We start from the raw sequence: 16,166 nt of genomic DNA, 5'->3' as shown, positions 1-16,166 counted from the left end.
CATGGGGAGGGAAGGCAAATCTAGACAAAACACATTAACACAAAGAAATATGTCACCCACAAATAGGAAACTATTTTAATGAGAAATCCATCAATGAACATAAAACATAAGGAATCACAGCTGATATGCATTCGAGTTATTGCAGCGAACGCAAGGTCGTGTTACGTTCAAAGCCACTAAAACATACAATTGCGAATCGTAGGTGATGGATGTTCATCAATACATTATCTGCAGGAAACTCATACGCCCGTATCAAACAACTATTTCGGCCGAATGTTAACTCTATAGTTATGTTATTCCGATTTTTCTGGCATTACAAATTAAAAGGTTTTCTGTCACTAAATGCAAAAAAAAATCTCAAGCACGGTTATTTACAGTCAACATTTAATTGTTACGTTTGTAATTGTACCGTGTAGACAGTAGGATGTCGCTGTTTGATTGACATAGAATTTAGCCAATAGGATTCGTCCATAGAGAAACGTAAACGGTTCGCAGGAAGGTCAATTGTTATTCTCAGTTTTCTGTAATGGCGGAGCACGGGGAGGGAGACGGTATTGATTTCCACGACGACCAGTAAGGCACCGTCTAATGAGTCACTTAAGTTAGACCGATATTTCATTTCTGTTGTGGTATACGGCTGCCATCTAGATAATAATTTCGTTATTGAATTCGCTTAATACGACACCTGTGGTTAGCTAGCATCGTAGCTATTTGGTAACGCGGCCGCTTCCATACGCACGACTTGTTTTCAAATTCTTAGCCACGTAGCTAGTCCAACCTCAGCCTTGTGTATAAGAAATGTAACATGTATCTTTGTTTTACGTCAGTATGTATTAAGTTACAATAATTGAAAGCCATGTGGCTCATTGAAAGGACATGTGGAGAGCAGCTTTGGCCTGTGCTGAAGCGAATGAATGGCAGGCCCTCGTTTGGTGCTTTCTTCTGGATAGTTCTGAGTCTGCGGCCTCGTCCGGCTCTGATCGCCCGATTCCTGCCGTAACTAGGAGGTGTTCCTGGCCAGATAGTTTCCTGCTTTACCTACACGCGAAGGCGTTAACTGGCTAGACAGCATCGTTATGCTACTTGGGCCACCGTCTAACAAAGTTTGTTTCCAGACATGGAACTGGTGGTTAACTGACTCGTTATATTAACTTAACTGTGATTTTCTCAGTACGAGTCCTGTGTGTCAGCATGCCCCCCCCTCCCAGTACATTAAGGGGATCGTAACCAAAGTATCGTTTCACATAAGGATTTCTTTTTTGAAAAGTTCACCTGCGCAAAGTCAGATTTTGTGATGCAGACAGATTACATTTTATGAAAAATGCGGATGCCGAAAACGTGAATGTACAATGCTAAACGTCTCGTTTTCCCTTATCCTTCATTGTTGTGTTTCTGTTGTGATGTAAGATGTTTGTAGTGCGCAATCTGCTTTCGAGGATGGCATTGTACAGTCAGCCCGTTCTTCCTTAATCGGCGCTCTCACACAAACCTCCCCACTTGCTCAGGATGGCGCAGCCGCATTTCCGTGGTCCAGCTCCGCCGCCCAGCGCAGTTATGCGTGGCCCTCCCCCGTTGCTTAGACCTCCACCTCCACCATTTGGCTTGATGAGGGGACCCCCTCCGCCACCACGTCCTCCTTTTGGGCGACTGCCCTTTGACCCCAGTATGCCGCCAATACCCCCTCCTGGAGGAGTACCCCCACCACTTGGACCTCCACACCTGCAGGTATGAAATTCTTTGTGTATAATCAGTGGGTGGAATACTGGTTAATGATATGGGTTTGTCACCTGAAGGTTGCACGTTCGAGTCCCTGCACTACTGAAACAAGCTACCAACAAAGGAATTCAAGCTAAATTGGTAAAGAAAACCAGATGAGCTTCAATTAAGCAGTTAATCCACCAAAAGCAACCAATTTAGCGAAGTGACTTGTGGCTCATTCAATAAATCATTGCTTTAAGCGCTAAGAACTGTATATGGGATGTATATTTTTATAAGAGTTAGATCAGCAGCGGTATTGAACTTGCACTGTGCTGGCGTGCAGTTTGGGAAATATTTGGTCTATGAAGATTTGAAACTCTTGAATGAAGGAGCCGCTTATTGAGATTTTTCATATTTGTCAGACGTGGATCTAAGTTGGGTGTCATTGGTCGATTATTTTCTCCAGAGACCGCCCTTCATGCCTCCGCCAATGGGCAACTTGCCTCCGCCCCCTGGGATGATGTTTCCACCGGGAATGCCTCCCGTGCCGGCTCCCGGAACCCCTGCGCTGCCCCCTGCTGAGGAGATCTGGGTGGAGAACAAGACGCCTGAAGGAAAGGTAGAGTATTAAGACGGCAGTGTCCTTATCGGGGCGGCAGTGATGCAGCCGTGCATCAGCGTTTCCGAGATCTTGGGTCAGATGGGTCATGTCGACCTCATTTCTGAGTTCGCTAGTGGGAGGTCAAGTAAAGGTATTTGTTAAAGTACTGCCATTGTCGCTGTGCATGAGGGGGTGTGTCTCAAGCGTAGAGTTAACTGGCTGCCTGTGCGCTGCGGCGACCCACATTTATCCCTGCTGGTCATGTGACCCTTTCCAGGCGTATTACTACAATGCCCGGACGCGCGAGTCTGCTTGGAACAAGCCGGAGGGAGTGAAGGTGATCCAGCAGTCGGAGCTGAGTGCCCTGATGGTGCCGCCGCAGGCGGGCGCCCCCTCCGGCGCCTCGCCCAGCCTCCCGACGGCCGCCCCCGCCCCCGTCTCCATCTCCACCCAGGCTCCCTCGCCCTCCCTCACCACCAGCCCCATCTCCAGCAGCGCCTCCACCCCGGCTGGCGCTCAGCCCATCGTCGGTAGGTTCCGTTCCCGTACCGGGAGTCGGAGTCAGAAGATTCTCTGGCTTTCTCAATATATATGTCGTTCAGATTTGGATTTTTGGCTTAAATACAGCTTCCCGTCTCTCGGTCGTAGTCTTCGGCAAACGATAATGTAGTTTAAATATGCCGGCTTGTGCTGTTTTAATCTAGAGAGTGACATTAATAGCTGAGGGATGACACGTGACTCATGTTAGACCTCTGTGCCTGTGAGTGGAAGAACACTGGTTCAGACCTTGCCAGAATAGTCGCATGTCCGTCGGGACCTTGAGTTAGACCGTTAACCCCTTATAGTGCTCTTGGGGGCGGCCGACTCCAAGCTTCACTCTGAGATGTGTATGTCTGTGTGTGTCTTAAAGGAAAGTGTGATGGAACATGTGAAAAGAAGTGTTCCAGTCTGTCTGCACTTGTTTTTGTGCAAATGGAACGTTTTATTTAATCGATTTTAGATACTGAACTACTCTCAGTGGGTTACTCCAAATTCCTGAGAAATAAATGGAAATCTCTCTAAAAATAATAGCTGCGGCTGTACGTTTGCGCTTGTAATCCTGCTGTTGCATCATGGGAGTGCTGTTGCATCATGGGAGTGCGAGTCCGGCCTCACCTTTCCCCCGTGATGTTATTGAGTTTCTATCACTTTTCTTTTATTCGCTTCTCCTCCTCCCTTCCTGCAGCTGCCCCAGAGTTGCCCCCCGTGGTGACGACCCCATCCTCCGTCGGGATGAACCCGGTCGCCGTGGTCAGCGTTTCCACGGTGACGGCCAGCGCAGCGCCTGCGCAGACGATGCCGCAGCTGCTTCCGCAGAGCCTGCCGGCTGCGCTGCCGCACAGCGTGGCCCAGCCCGCCCCCTCCATCCCCACGTTCCCCCCCGTCGTGGTGCCTCCCTTTCGGGTGCCTCTACCCAGTATGCACATCCCTCTCCCCGGTGAGTCTACCCTCTTAGCTGTCCTCCCCGCCGGCGTCCCCTCACCACGTCATCCGTTTTCTCCACTTGTCTTTGTTCTCCACCATATGCCCCGTTTACCCCCCATTCACTGTGTAGTCATTATTAAGAATTTGCCTCTTATTCTCTGCCTTCCTAGGTCTATTTACCCAATTCAAAAAGTCACAGTAGGGAATGTGGCATCGGTGGCCTGTAGGGGGCAGCCTTGTCTCCTTTCAGTCATTCATAGCCGCTGGTTACCCAAGATGAGAAATTGCTCAGTTCTTCATTTAACTTCTGAAACTGATGAGATCAGACTGGTAATTAAAGTGATTTAGATTTGAAGGTTTGATTAATCAAGTCTTTTTTTTAAGTCATGTTCTGTATTTTTTTATTTTTTTTTGAAATTCAAGTGAAGAGGTGAAATGTTTAGGCTGATTCTGTCTGGATTCTATTTGATGACAGCATGTTTTGTCAGTGTTTTGTACTTACTTGGCCAAACCACCCGCACAGTCTGGGAGGCAGGTTAATGGAACTGTGTTTTATACTTGGCTTTTGATTGTTGTTTTTTTCATTTTCTTTTTTCTTCATTCCTTTCCACTCCCCTCCTGTACCCAATATATGCTTGCTTGTCCTTTCTTGCAGGTGTAGCAATGATGCAGATAGTAAGCAGTCCCTTTTTAAAGACAATCGCTCCCAACAAGAACGGTAATTCTTTCAAACATCTACAGTCAGTGTCCTTCTGTTAGTTGGCATGTTAGTGAATGTTGTGAAAATATGGTCATTTTATTTTATGTGCAAACACTCAGACTTAATGCTGTAGATTTTGATTTGATTTTAGCTCAATTTTTTAGTGTGTTGGGACCATGCTTTTTAACAGATTTTAACCCTGAATCAGTAAGACATTTGAGATTTTATATTATGATTTAATCATGTTTTGTTTTTCAACTACCGGTTTGGCTTCAAACCCCTTTTTTGTCATTTTGTTACATCATGATTATCACTTAGTTTAAAATGTGATTCAGTGGCAGTGATTCGGTGTTAAGACTGAATCCAGCTTCGGCTCTTGCCTTATGAATGGTTGGTAGGACCACTGAGTCTCCCAGTGATGTATTTCCACCCTTCATGTAACAAAGTAGTTTATCCTAAATTCCCAAGTTGCTGGGAAATTTGTTTCTGTAAAACATTTTTTTCTGAGCTTATTTGCCGTATATAAACACATTCAGTTTTTTTTTCCAAGGCAGAACACACAGGTTTGCTGATTTCGTATCTTAGTGGACATCGCTTCCCCCATGAGTTAAATGCCCACCCCTGCTTCACACAGCTCTTAGTGCTGTCTGTCATTTCTTCTGTTCTATTTTTCCCCCCCCGTTTCGGTAATATTAATCCTGTTCTTTGTCAGTGTTGTGCACCGTTGTGGCATGCTCAGTGTGATGCGAACTTACTGTCACTCTGTGTCTTTGTTGAGTTTTTTTTTTTCGGAAGACAAATCTAACATAACCGAACCGTACAGTTTCTTGAAATTTGTACCGTTCCCTGAGAGTTTACATCTCCAGCTCAGAATTAATGATTGACCAAAAATGGAGCTTTGCATTATTTAACAAGAGAAATTGACGCTTAATGGTAACGTCTGGGTCTAAGTACTCAAGTCGTGGACGTCTCCTCGTAATACTGTTTATTTTTAATGCCAAACTTTTACAGACAAGCCAATTTGAGCTGGTGTAGAGTTGAAGACCGTCAGACTTTGACTCTGACCTTACGAAAGCAGGGCTCTTTATCCCCTGTAGGGGGAGTCTTGCAGCAGGGTGTGGCTTGTATACTGCTGGAAGCCAATGGCATGGATAAGTGTGTTTGCCTCAATTTTTTTCAGGTATGCTCCCAAGCATGGCCCCTCCCCTAGTTCCCATGATGCACCCGCAGCTTGCCATCCCGGCTACGCCAGCCCCCCTCGCTGGTGGCCCGCCCATCCCGGAGTGGTCCGAGTACAAGACCGCTGACGGGAAGGCCTATTATTACAACAACCGCACCTTGGAGTCCACGTGGGACCGGCCTCACGAGCTGAAGGAGAAAGGTATGCGTCTGTTTGGAGAAACATGGCTGGCCTTGGGCGTTTACGTGCGTTGAGCTCTAGAGGACGCTAACCAGGAGACCCGAGGCTCGCCCTGTATTCTGGGGGTCTGCATCTGTTTGTTGACCCTTCTGCGCAGCCGAAGGTGGATGTAATTGTCGTTTGACTAAAAGCACCAGTAATTTTCCGTGTAGTTATTTCCTTTGGAGTTATGACCAGAGTCTGATCCTGATCTTTAGAGATGGATCTTAACATTACGATGGAATCTCTTGCGGAACCAGGCCTTAAAGCTGACGCAGCTTCCGGTATAAGGATCTAGATAAAAGCCCTGTACAAGTCAAAAATGGATTTAATGCATTTGGCTGCCCTTATGAGCAGGAACATAAATTATTTAAAAACAATTAATTACATGGCAGGAATATCCAGTATTCTTTGACAGTTTGAGCATTTGAGAATTAGTAGTCTGGATCTCTATCTAAATAGTCATTGGGGAAAAAACCAAATGTTTGTAGAGCTAAGTTTCTCCATAGATAGTAATGATTGTATGGCTGATAAATTATCACCCTTTGCCTGCATGCTAACAGATAACAGGGTACGGCTGTCATGTTTCCCAGTATCTGACGATACACGTTTGCGGGAAAGTCGACCTCCACTGTATCAGACTGATGCTTATTGTAGCTGTAGACCTGGTGCTGAGATACTTATTCCTCTGCCCCTTGTACAGAAACTCTTATCTTTGATAATCAGCCTTTGTTTTCATCTGGTTGGTAGTGTTCTGCTGTCACTACTGATCAGCATCCTGTGCATAAGCTTTGTTTTTGTGGTTCTGGGTTTTCGAAGACAACAACATTTAAAGTGCAGAGGCTGTAAATCGTAGCTGCGGGTGTGAAGTATTCTGCCATGGGTCTTTGTAGGGCCGGCAGCTAATGCATCGTTTGCATACTTTTAAAACTATCCCGTTTATTCATAAAATATCTCATGATCTTATTAGAGAACGTAATGCTATACATGATCATCTTAATCGGAGTACCTATTTAAGACCCTGAAGGATGTAATTGAGTGCAGATGTTTTACACGATGCATGCTGTTCTTGAGCCGTATGTTTGTGCATGTGACCTCGCGGTTCCCCACTTGAGACGCACTACTGGAAGTCTGACGCTGGGCCGCTCCAGATTTGTCCATTTGCCGACAGCTGCTTCGGCTTGTCGCGGCACGGTATCGCCGTATGCGTTATACGTCGCTGGCAGATTTACAGTTTCAGCAGTGTTCTGGCTGTCCTGTTGCGCTTCATCTTGCAAATCTTCTGCATGGGCAACTGTTTACTATTTAATATATCAAGGAAGTTGATCTTTTCTTGCCTCACGCCATGAATGTCTCCTTAAAGTCTGTGTTCAAGGAGCAGAGCAGCTGGAGGTGTAGTGGTTAAGGAAGTGGACTTGTGACCAGAAGGTTGCAGGTTCAAGTCCCAGGGAAGGGCACTGCTGTTGTACCCTTTAGCAAGGTACCTAACCTAAATTAAACCGAATCGCTTTAATTACCACCCAGCTGAGTAATTGGGTAACGTGTAAAATTAAATTTTTAAGGACACTGATTAAAGGCTTTTACCAGGATAATGATGAAGGCATTGGAAACTCTAAATAGTCCCCATAAGTACTGAATCTGTTAAGTTTTGTTTGGAAGATCCACATTATTTATTTGTTTTTTGTCAAGTGAACAAAGCATAATGCTGAGGGACTGGAACCTCACATATACTTCTAGAAGCATGTTTGCTGTCACCCAGCACTGCACTTAATATCAGGGCGGAATTTAACAGCTTTCAGTCCATATTCTTTGGCCTTGACTATGCTGTATCTGACCGACTGGTTTTCGGTAAAGACCCTGGACGGAAATGACTGTCCACTTCTGTCCCAGATAAGAACCTGGGGAAGGGCAAGGATAGGCCTTCGCTGGAGGACATGGACCTCATGGGCTTGGATGACAGGGAGCTCAAAGGGGAACCACCGAAAGAGGCCAAAGAAGTAGGTGTTTGCTTACATCGCTTTCATTGGATCTTTGTAAAACTTTATTTGGATAAAAGTTGTGTGTGTTGTTTTTGTAGTCATTCTCCAATCAGGGTCACCAAGTGCTGATCGCTGGAACCAAAATTGGCCAATAGCAATTGCCAAGCACCGGGGGGAGGGGGGGTGCAGGGGGATCTTGCCGCAGGTGTTGCGTTCCACCACGGCTGGTTTAGAGAGATGCATATCTTGTAATCTGATTGGCCGTTATAAACAGCTCCAGTCAGGTGATTTAGAATGAACACCTGCAGATAATGATCGGTGGATCAGAGCATCCACAAAATCGGTATTTGAGATCGGTCAAATTAAAGGCCGCCGATCGAGTAATCAAGACTGAAAATCAGCCGATTTAAATCTCCTGCCAATCAATTAGAGCCTTGTGTGTGTGTGTGTGTGTGTGTGTGTGTGTGTGTGTGTGTGTGTGTGTGTGTTCCTCCCTTAATTTGTCTCTGCATTTGCTTTCAGGAGCCAAAGGAGGAGGAGATGACCGAGGAGGAGATTGCGGCTCAGAAAGCCAAACCAGTGGCTACCAACCCCATCCCGGGAACCCCCTGGTAGATTTTCGCAGTCAAAATCGGTCATGTGACTTCACATGTGACCCGTGTGGTTCCAGTCGCTCACCTGAATTTGGCATGCTTAATTGTACCTGGTGGCGTGCTAACGGCGATGCACAGCACCGCTCCCCTTAGAGATGCAGGGGCTAATAGGCCAGGGTATGTCAGCTCGCTGTTTGTCAGCAAATGCCCTTTGCACATCTGGGTAGCCAGCTGCAGGAATCACGTGCTTCTAGTCGCCATTGAGTTCCATTTCTTAGCTACATGGCGGGTTATCGGATCCACATCTGAACAGTCTAATGGGTGAATTGTGAATTATCTTAATTTTGAGTGAAAACCTGAGAACTGTAAAAGGCAGAGTTGATTCCTGAGTTCTGACACCTGTTAAACTGTGCTGGGTTGTGCCCCTGACACTTGGGCAGAGCGTTTGTGTGGATTTTTTTAAATGCTTCGTTGGTTCGCTTAAATGAAATGTAAAGTGTGCATGGCAGAGTTTTAATTTTGCTAACTAGAATTAACAGGAATTGAATCACTGGGCTGTGAATACCAAGTTAGCCGGTCTGTTGTAATACTGCCCCCTGTTGGCGTTTAGGTGCATCGTGTGGACCGGCGACGAACGCGTGTTCTTCTACAACCCAACCACTCGCCTCTCCATGTGGGACCGACCCGAAGAGCTGGTGGGGCGGGCCGATGTCGATCGGACCATCCAGGAGCCGCCCCACAAGAGAGGCTTGGAGGGCCCTCGCAAGATGGGTGAGATGATGATGGGTCCTTCCTGGGGCTGCCTGAGAAAACAGCAGCCTGACAGACCACTGTTGCCTCCATCAGAGATCAGTAAGAATGAGAAGGACATGGTGGCAGAAGATGGCGTAGAAGATGAGCCCGTCAAGGCAAAGAAGAGGAAGTAAGTTCTGCTCACGCACGTCCCTGCCTCATTAGGGTGTCATTAAGTATCGCCGAGGGACATTCATCTGTGGAGCTCTGTGGAGCCTTCAGAGGCAGCCCAGATATCAAGCTCTTTAAGCATGGAGGAGTTACACTGACACGCTGCCCAGACCCGGTAATGTGATTCTGTTCGTCTTACTTGTATCCGTCTGTTGCTCATAGAGTCGCTCTCGCTTCCTGCAGTCGGTGCACAGTAGGATGTATTTCGGGAAACGTCGATGAGATCAATATGGGCCTTCAGGGTAGCAGCCTTGTTTTACCTCTTAGAGACTGAGGTGTGTGTGCGTGTCTGTCTGTATAAATATAGTACCCGGTAATAGATACAAAATCGGCATGTTGCACTATAATTGAAAGGATTAATTTACGAATTACTTTTGTTCAGGAAGGTACAGAGTATGATGTCCCTCCCAAGGTTAACTATCTGTTAACAGCCTCTGGGTGGCGCTCATGCTCTGCCTGCAGAGCTGAGAGCCGAAGCATCCTGCTTGGTGCCTATGGACCTGTTGTGCCCCCTGCAGGCAAAAGGCGGCCCCAGCCGGTCCTTGGCGGCGGAGGTGAGTGCAGGCCTCATGCATACCATGTGCTTTATACAGGAAGGAGGACACCAAAGAGGAGTCCGAGAAGGAGATGGCCATGGACGCAGAGATCAAGGCGGCCCGCGACCGAGCTGTGGTGCCCATGGAGACGCGCGTGAAGCAGTTCAGGGACATGCTGCTGGAGAGAGGGGTACGGAGCTTCACTGCGCCGCCTCGCACTGGCCAGCTGTAGCGTCTCACGCCAAGATGGGCCCCATCGCCCACTACGGCTGTCGCTTTTTCCGAAAATCTAAATATTACTGTAGCTTTGTCTTGTATGTTAGGAAAATTGTGCTAAAGAAGGTGTTGTGGCAGAAGTCGAGGTGTTAAGGCCGACTTGAGATACTTGTGTTTTAATTCCTCTTGCTTCACTTTTATTCCCCCAACGGGCTTTTTTATTTTTTATTTTTTGTCTGCTTAAAAAATATAAAAATATCCAGGCCGCTGGTAGTATTTGGGATGAATTTGCAGGGGATTATGTAAATGTGGCCCTGGGGATGATGAGGCGGTGTTATCTCTCGCTCCCTGCTGCCAGGGTTCAGGGTTTCTTCGCCGCAGCGAGTGATGGTCCACGCCGCTATCGTCTCTCCTCCTTTCTCCCTCCTTGTAGGTTTCGGCCTTTTCGACGTGGGAGAAAGAGCTGCACAAGATCGTGTTCGATCCTCGGTATCTGCTGCTCAACACTAAGGAAAGGAAGCAGGTGAGTGAGCTTCTTTTCCTTCCGTTCATCCATCCATCCATCCATCAATTGGGTTAGGGACATGGGGGAACCTGGACAGGGATGGGAGGCTCTGGATTGGATGCCAGGCTATTTTCAGGACAGATACTTGTACACTTCTACCCTCTGGACTGATGCATCTTTGGGCTATGATCCCTGTTGAAGTCATCGGACTTGAGATGCATGGATGGTTATGAAGCTGTTACTCTAGAAATCAGATGGACACGCATCTGTGCTTACAAATGACTCAAGGGACCTGGGATTTCCCCTTGTTTGCGAGGTATTTCTCGGGTATAGCTCTTTGAATCACTCTCCGCTGCAGGTCTTTGACCAGTATGTGAAGACGCGGGCGGAGGAGGAGAGAAAGGAGAAGAAAAACAAGCTTATGCAAGCCAAGGAGGAGTTCAGGAAGCTGATGGAGGAGGCCAAGCTGGGCGCCAGGTCAGCCTTTGGGTTGGGGAGATCATGTCGTGAAGTGGCAGTGGTTTGGCCGGTCTGGCTATGTCCATGGAAACAATTTCCGCACATTAGCATCGGTGTCGGTAAGGGTTTGTCGGCATTGAGGTGAGCTGCTGGGGGCAAACGTTGCAGAAGCAGCCAGCAGTCGAGGTTGGAGTTTAGTCTTTTCTTTTGGTTGTTTTCTAGGACGACTTTCAGCGAGTTTGCGGCTAAGCATGCCAAGGACGCTCGGTTCAAGGCCATCGAGAAGATGAAGGACCGGGAGGTGATATTCACGGAGTTCATGATTGCGCTCAGGAAGAAGGAAAAGGAAGACTCCAAGACCAGGGGGGAGAAGGTGAGGGTGGGGGGGCGGCTCCCCATTCAGGTCATGTGACTTGAGTTGCCTGGATGGTCGTGAAGCTATTACCTTAGAAATTAAGCATATCATCTCGCCACAAGCATACAGTACCGACTGGCCAGAGAGCTGGTCGTATGTCATTAAACAGGTAGGACTTCACGTGAGGAGTGTCTGTAATTCTTAGTTATAAAATACTTGGGGCTTTTTCTTATTGGCCAGAAAGTATCAGCCTTAAGTTCCCTGCCTTTTGCAAATCTCTCAGTATTTTTAAATCAGTGCTCGAGTATTTTCTAGTATCCCTTCAAGCGGGAACGTTCCCTCTGTGGCTCCTAAGAAAACATGAGCAGGCACTGTTATGATGGGGGATTCTGAGCATACGTCGCGTAACGTCTATGTTTACTCTCGCGCCATTCCCCCCCCCCCCCCCCCCCAAGATAAGGCAGGACTTCTTCGAGCTCCTGTCCGACCACCACCTCGACGGGCAGCAGCGCTGGAGCAAGGTGAAGGACAAGGTGGAGAGCGATCAGCGCTACAAGACCGTGGAGAGCTCCGCCATGAGGGAGGAGCTCTACAAGCAGTTCGTGGAGAAGCTGGCGAAGGTGCTGCCTCTGCCAACAGTCTTCCACGTTTTACGCTATCGCTATTCGCTATCGCTACTCGCTATCGCTACTGATAATGACTCGGCAAATGGCGGTGATGTTACTTCTTAGTAGACATCAGCAAAATAGCACGGACTTGGGAGACGAGCTTCTAAGTCAGAGTTCCTCTCTTCTCGTCCTGTAGGGCCAGAATCCAGCACAGTTCACAGACCCTCAAACGCATCTTAATCAGCTCATACCAGGTCTGGCAGGTGTGTTTGAGCAGGAAGATCTGCAAACTGTTAGATCCTGGCCCTCTGGGACCGGAATTGGGGAACCTTTGTTCTCTGGTGAACGAACCTGTAAAATCCTTCGTCGTCTGCTACAGAAAATTGCCGCTTGTCCAATGCAATCATCGCCATAATTTTAGCAGTTCTGTATTTACCCCTAGTGCTGCTAACTTAGATTATGGAATAAAGCCTAAATGTGAGATGGCAGTGACCCATCAAATCGACATCTTGATTTTTTTTTTTTGACGGCCGACAGCGATGTCTCAAAGTAATCTTTGATTCCGGTGTAGATTTATTTTCATCTATGCAGTGCGATGAGGTCGTTTTCAATATCTCCTTTTTTTAGAGAGGGTGGAGTTGCGATCTGTGCAGGTGTGACAGTCACTTTCGTGAAGCTGGTATGTGTGTAAATAAGACTCGCTCTCCTCGCAGAACCTGGACTCTGACAAGGAGAAAGATCTTGAGCGGCAGGCCAGGATCGAAGCCAGCCTGCGAGAGAGGGAACGGGAGGTGCAGAAAGCCCGCTTCGAGCAATCCAAGGAGATCGACCGTGAGCGGGAGCAGCACAAGCGAGAGGAGGCCATCCAGAACTTCAGAGCCCTTATGTCCGATATGGTGTGTAGGAAAGAGGCCGTGGGTTTGATATGTTTACGACGGTGACCTTAAAGAGCTTGTTGATTGGTCACATTTGTCATGTGACATTGGCCTTCACAAGACCACTTCATAAATCACATACCTGAGCCAATAGGTAACGGGTAGATTGTGTTGCACTCCAAAGCTCCACAGAAGGAGGCAGTCTCCATGTTTGGGAGATAATTGACAAACGGCAAGATTTCTAAAATGGACGATGGTGTAGAATGTTAACGGGCACACTTCGGACAAAAACATCCGCGGTTCAGATATGGATTCCCCCCACATGACTAATCGGCAAGACTAACTTGGCACTCGCGTTGGGTGGCAGGTAAGGACGTCGGACGCCACGTGGTCAGAAACGCGACGGAACCTGCGCAAGGACCATCGCTGGGAGACGGCCTCGCTGCTGGAGCGAGACGAGAAGGAGAAGCTCTTCAACGAGCACGTGGAAGCCCTGACCAAGAAGAAGAAGGAGCACTTCCGGCAGCTTCTGGACGAGACCACTCTGGTAGGACCTGAACCTATAAGCCGGGGGCGAATACCGGGGCACTGGCCCCAGCCGGAACCTGATTGATGCCCTTCACCTGTCACTCACCAATTCAAAGCATATTATTGGCTAATGAGAAGGTTGAATTTTATTATTATTATTTTTTTTTTGAATCTCCAGTGACTAATACCTGTAAACCGTAAACTGCAGTGTGTCTTCCCCGCGAGTGTAGGACATACAGTAAGTCAGTCGCTAGTGTCTGGCACAAGGCGTGCAGTAACACCAGGGTTCATTTTGGCAGATCACGCTGACGACGACATGGAAGGAGGTGAAGAAGGTGATTAAGGAGGACCCTCGCTGCATAAAGTTCTCCAGCAGTGACCGGGTAACCCCGCCCTTTCCGGTGCTTTGATGCCTGAACCTGGCTATTGTTGTGCTCTCAGTCTTATGGTAAATGTGCCCTCCTGCTGTTTTCGTGCAGAAGAAACAGAGAGAATTCGAAGACTACATCAAAGACAAATACATCACAGCCAAGGCAGACTTCAGGACACTGCTGAAAGAGACCAAATTCATCACGTACAGGTGTGTGTGTCTCTGTCTCTCTTCCTCGGCCCTGAATTCAGTAATTGTCGCGTATTATAACACTTAACTGCTGGTTTGAAGGTAAATGTTTTAAATGCATGTGTTTAGCTAACAAGAATTGGCATGGGGGGGGGGTCTTGAACAGCAAACTGTAATTCAGATGGTTTTTTTTGTGGTCAAATGAGCGGTTTAATCTGCCTGGGACTAACCAAGTTGCCAGGTCTGAGTGCATCTTAAACTTATCCGTTTACCTTTTTGCAATCTTATGGTAATCTTTTTGCTTATTGAGCTGTGAGATTAGCACCGCCGCTAATGTGTGCCAGGAATAGATTTAACATTCTGCCCTATGCCGTCCTTTAAAATTTCATTCCCCACCAATCAGGTGCTTAACTGCCTGTCATTCTTACTGTCCGTGCCTTAATATATAACTTTTGGCTGCAGGTATGTATATATCACCTCCCTATATGTATCGAACAGGTATTTGTGAAGTAGTTCATGTATGGCATATGAATAAGTAGATATCTCATGTCTGTACTTTTTGGCGTTGATGCTTTAAGGTCCAGGAAGCTGATCCAGGAGTCCGACCAGCACCTTAAGGACGTTGAGAAGGTCTTGCAGAACGATAAGCGCTACCTGGTACTGGACTGTGTTCCTGACGAGCGCAGGAAGCTCATCATGTCCTACATTGAGGACCTGGACCGCCGAGGACCTCCGCCTCCCCCCACCGCCTCCGAACCCACACGCCGTTCCACTAAATGAGCCCCTCCTCCCCCCTTCCTGGCCCCCGCTGACCCATAACCGCACAGTGCCAGGTATAACGTCCCGTCATCACATGGAAGCGGCCCGGCGGCTGAGGGCTGGTGGCCTGTTGCCTGCAGGGCGGCGACGGTGAGCAGGCGGGGGCACACGCCGATAGCGGTCCGTTTATGTGCCGGTCACCGGCTCCGTGACCGCAGGTCTACGCCTGAGATGAGCGAGTACAGCCCGTCGTTCGGGCGTCGTCCGTGCGGGAGACAGCGACGGCCTTTTTCCGCTCCTCGTCGTCATTGTTACAATATGGTTTAGTTTGAATGTTCCTGTTTCTATAGTGGTTTGATTTTTATTTTTTTTTTTGACTTGTTGCTATATTTCTGTAAACAAAACAAAAAAATACTGGAATAAAAGCAACTTCCCATTTTTTTTTAAATAGCTTTGGTCTTATTAGTTTTGTTTCATGCTAGGAATGATAGAATTTACTGGCACGTTTTATTTTTTTTAGAAAATGAAGTTTTGACCTGAGCCCAAACAGAATTTCCAATACATGCACTTTCCATTGTGCTGCCTTTATGGGGTAATTGAGCTATTCACACTGATATTCTTCACACGTAACCGCTAGTTAGTAAAACATTTTCCTTGTACGGCTTCATATTTGCTAAGGAACGGATAATATCCCAATGACAAGCAGCAAATGTTAATGCGCGTGTGTGTAGCCGATTCCTGGCTTGTTGATGTTTCTTGGAACTGTAGCTGAGTCATTGTGCTGAATGCGTGGCTTCTGATTTGCCTGCATCAGGCAGGTCCTGTCTCCGATTGGATAATTTTAAGTCATTAGTTTCCTGGATCATATCCGGTCCTGAAGAGCAAATTGTTCGAATTCTTTCTCCTGGCCGACGGCTGCTTTTGTCCCAGATTTGGTTTTGCCTTTTTTTGTATTGACACCCTGGGACCAGCGATGGAAACGACAGAGGATTGAGACCAAGTGAGTGAAACCTGGCTGGTTATGGATAATCATTATATTCATATAGCGCTTTACAGAACCAAGAGGGAACCACTTCAACCCCCACCACCGTGTAGCCCCCACCTGGATGATGCGACGGCAGCCATTCTGACCCCAGTACGCTCACCAGACAGTAGCTAAGGTGGTGAAGGGGCAGGAGAGAATTCATCATGTAGATACAGGGGACCCAGGTTCGAGTCTCCGCCTGGGTCACATGTGTGCGGAGTTTGCATGTTCTCCCCATGTCGTCGTGGGCATTCCTCCAGGTACTCCAGTTTTCCCCCACAGCCCAAAACATGCCGAGGCTAATTGGAGTTGCTAAATTGCCCGTAGGTGTTCATTAGGGGACCA

The 16,166-nt window shown here is 47.6% G+C and overlaps 1 protein-coding gene across 4 annotated transcripts; it reads left to right on the top strand.

The window, feature by feature from the left end:
- Window positions 1-497: 497 nt before the first annotated feature.
- Window positions 498-15,245, top strand: tcerg1b (transcription elongation regulator 1b (CA150)). 4 transcript variants are annotated; one of them, XM_048994726.1, is made up of 21 exons: window positions 498-573; window positions 1,506-1,725; window positions 2,165-2,317; window positions 2,577-2,829; window positions 3,525-3,776; window positions 4,419-4,481; window positions 5,644-5,844; window positions 7,753-7,859; window positions 8,364-8,452; window positions 9,045-9,205; window positions 9,281-9,356; window positions 9,991-10,123; window positions 10,583-10,672; window positions 11,013-11,131; window positions 11,336-11,486; window positions 11,924-12,088; window positions 12,790-12,972; window positions 13,319-13,498; window positions 13,779-13,862; window positions 13,959-14,059; window positions 14,617-15,245. In XM_048994726.1, exons 1-21 carry the CDS (start codon window positions 527-529, stop codon window positions 14,816-14,818), a joined length of 3,030 nt encoding a protein of 1,009 aa, XP_048850683.1. In that variant the 5' UTR covers window positions 498-526; the 3' UTR covers window positions 14,819-15,245. The 4 variants fall into 4 exon arrangements, with proteins under 4 accessions (XP_048850683.1, XP_048850684.1, XP_048850681.1 ...); XM_048994727.1 differs by lacking the exon at window positions 4,419-4,481; XM_048994724.1 differs by having other exon boundaries at window positions 9,045-9,356.
- Window positions 15,246-16,166: the final 921 nt, after the last annotated feature.

This window comes from Brienomyrus brachyistius, chromosome 24, assembly GCF_023856365.1.
Source record: "Brienomyrus brachyistius isolate T26 chromosome 24, BBRACH_0.4, whole genome shotgun sequence".
Lineage (NCBI taxonomy): Eukaryota > Metazoa > Chordata > Actinopteri > Osteoglossiformes > Mormyridae > Brienomyrus > Brienomyrus brachyistius.
The sequence above is the reverse complement of the archived record's forward strand: the minus strand, read 5'-3'. Positions and strand labels throughout refer to the sequence as shown.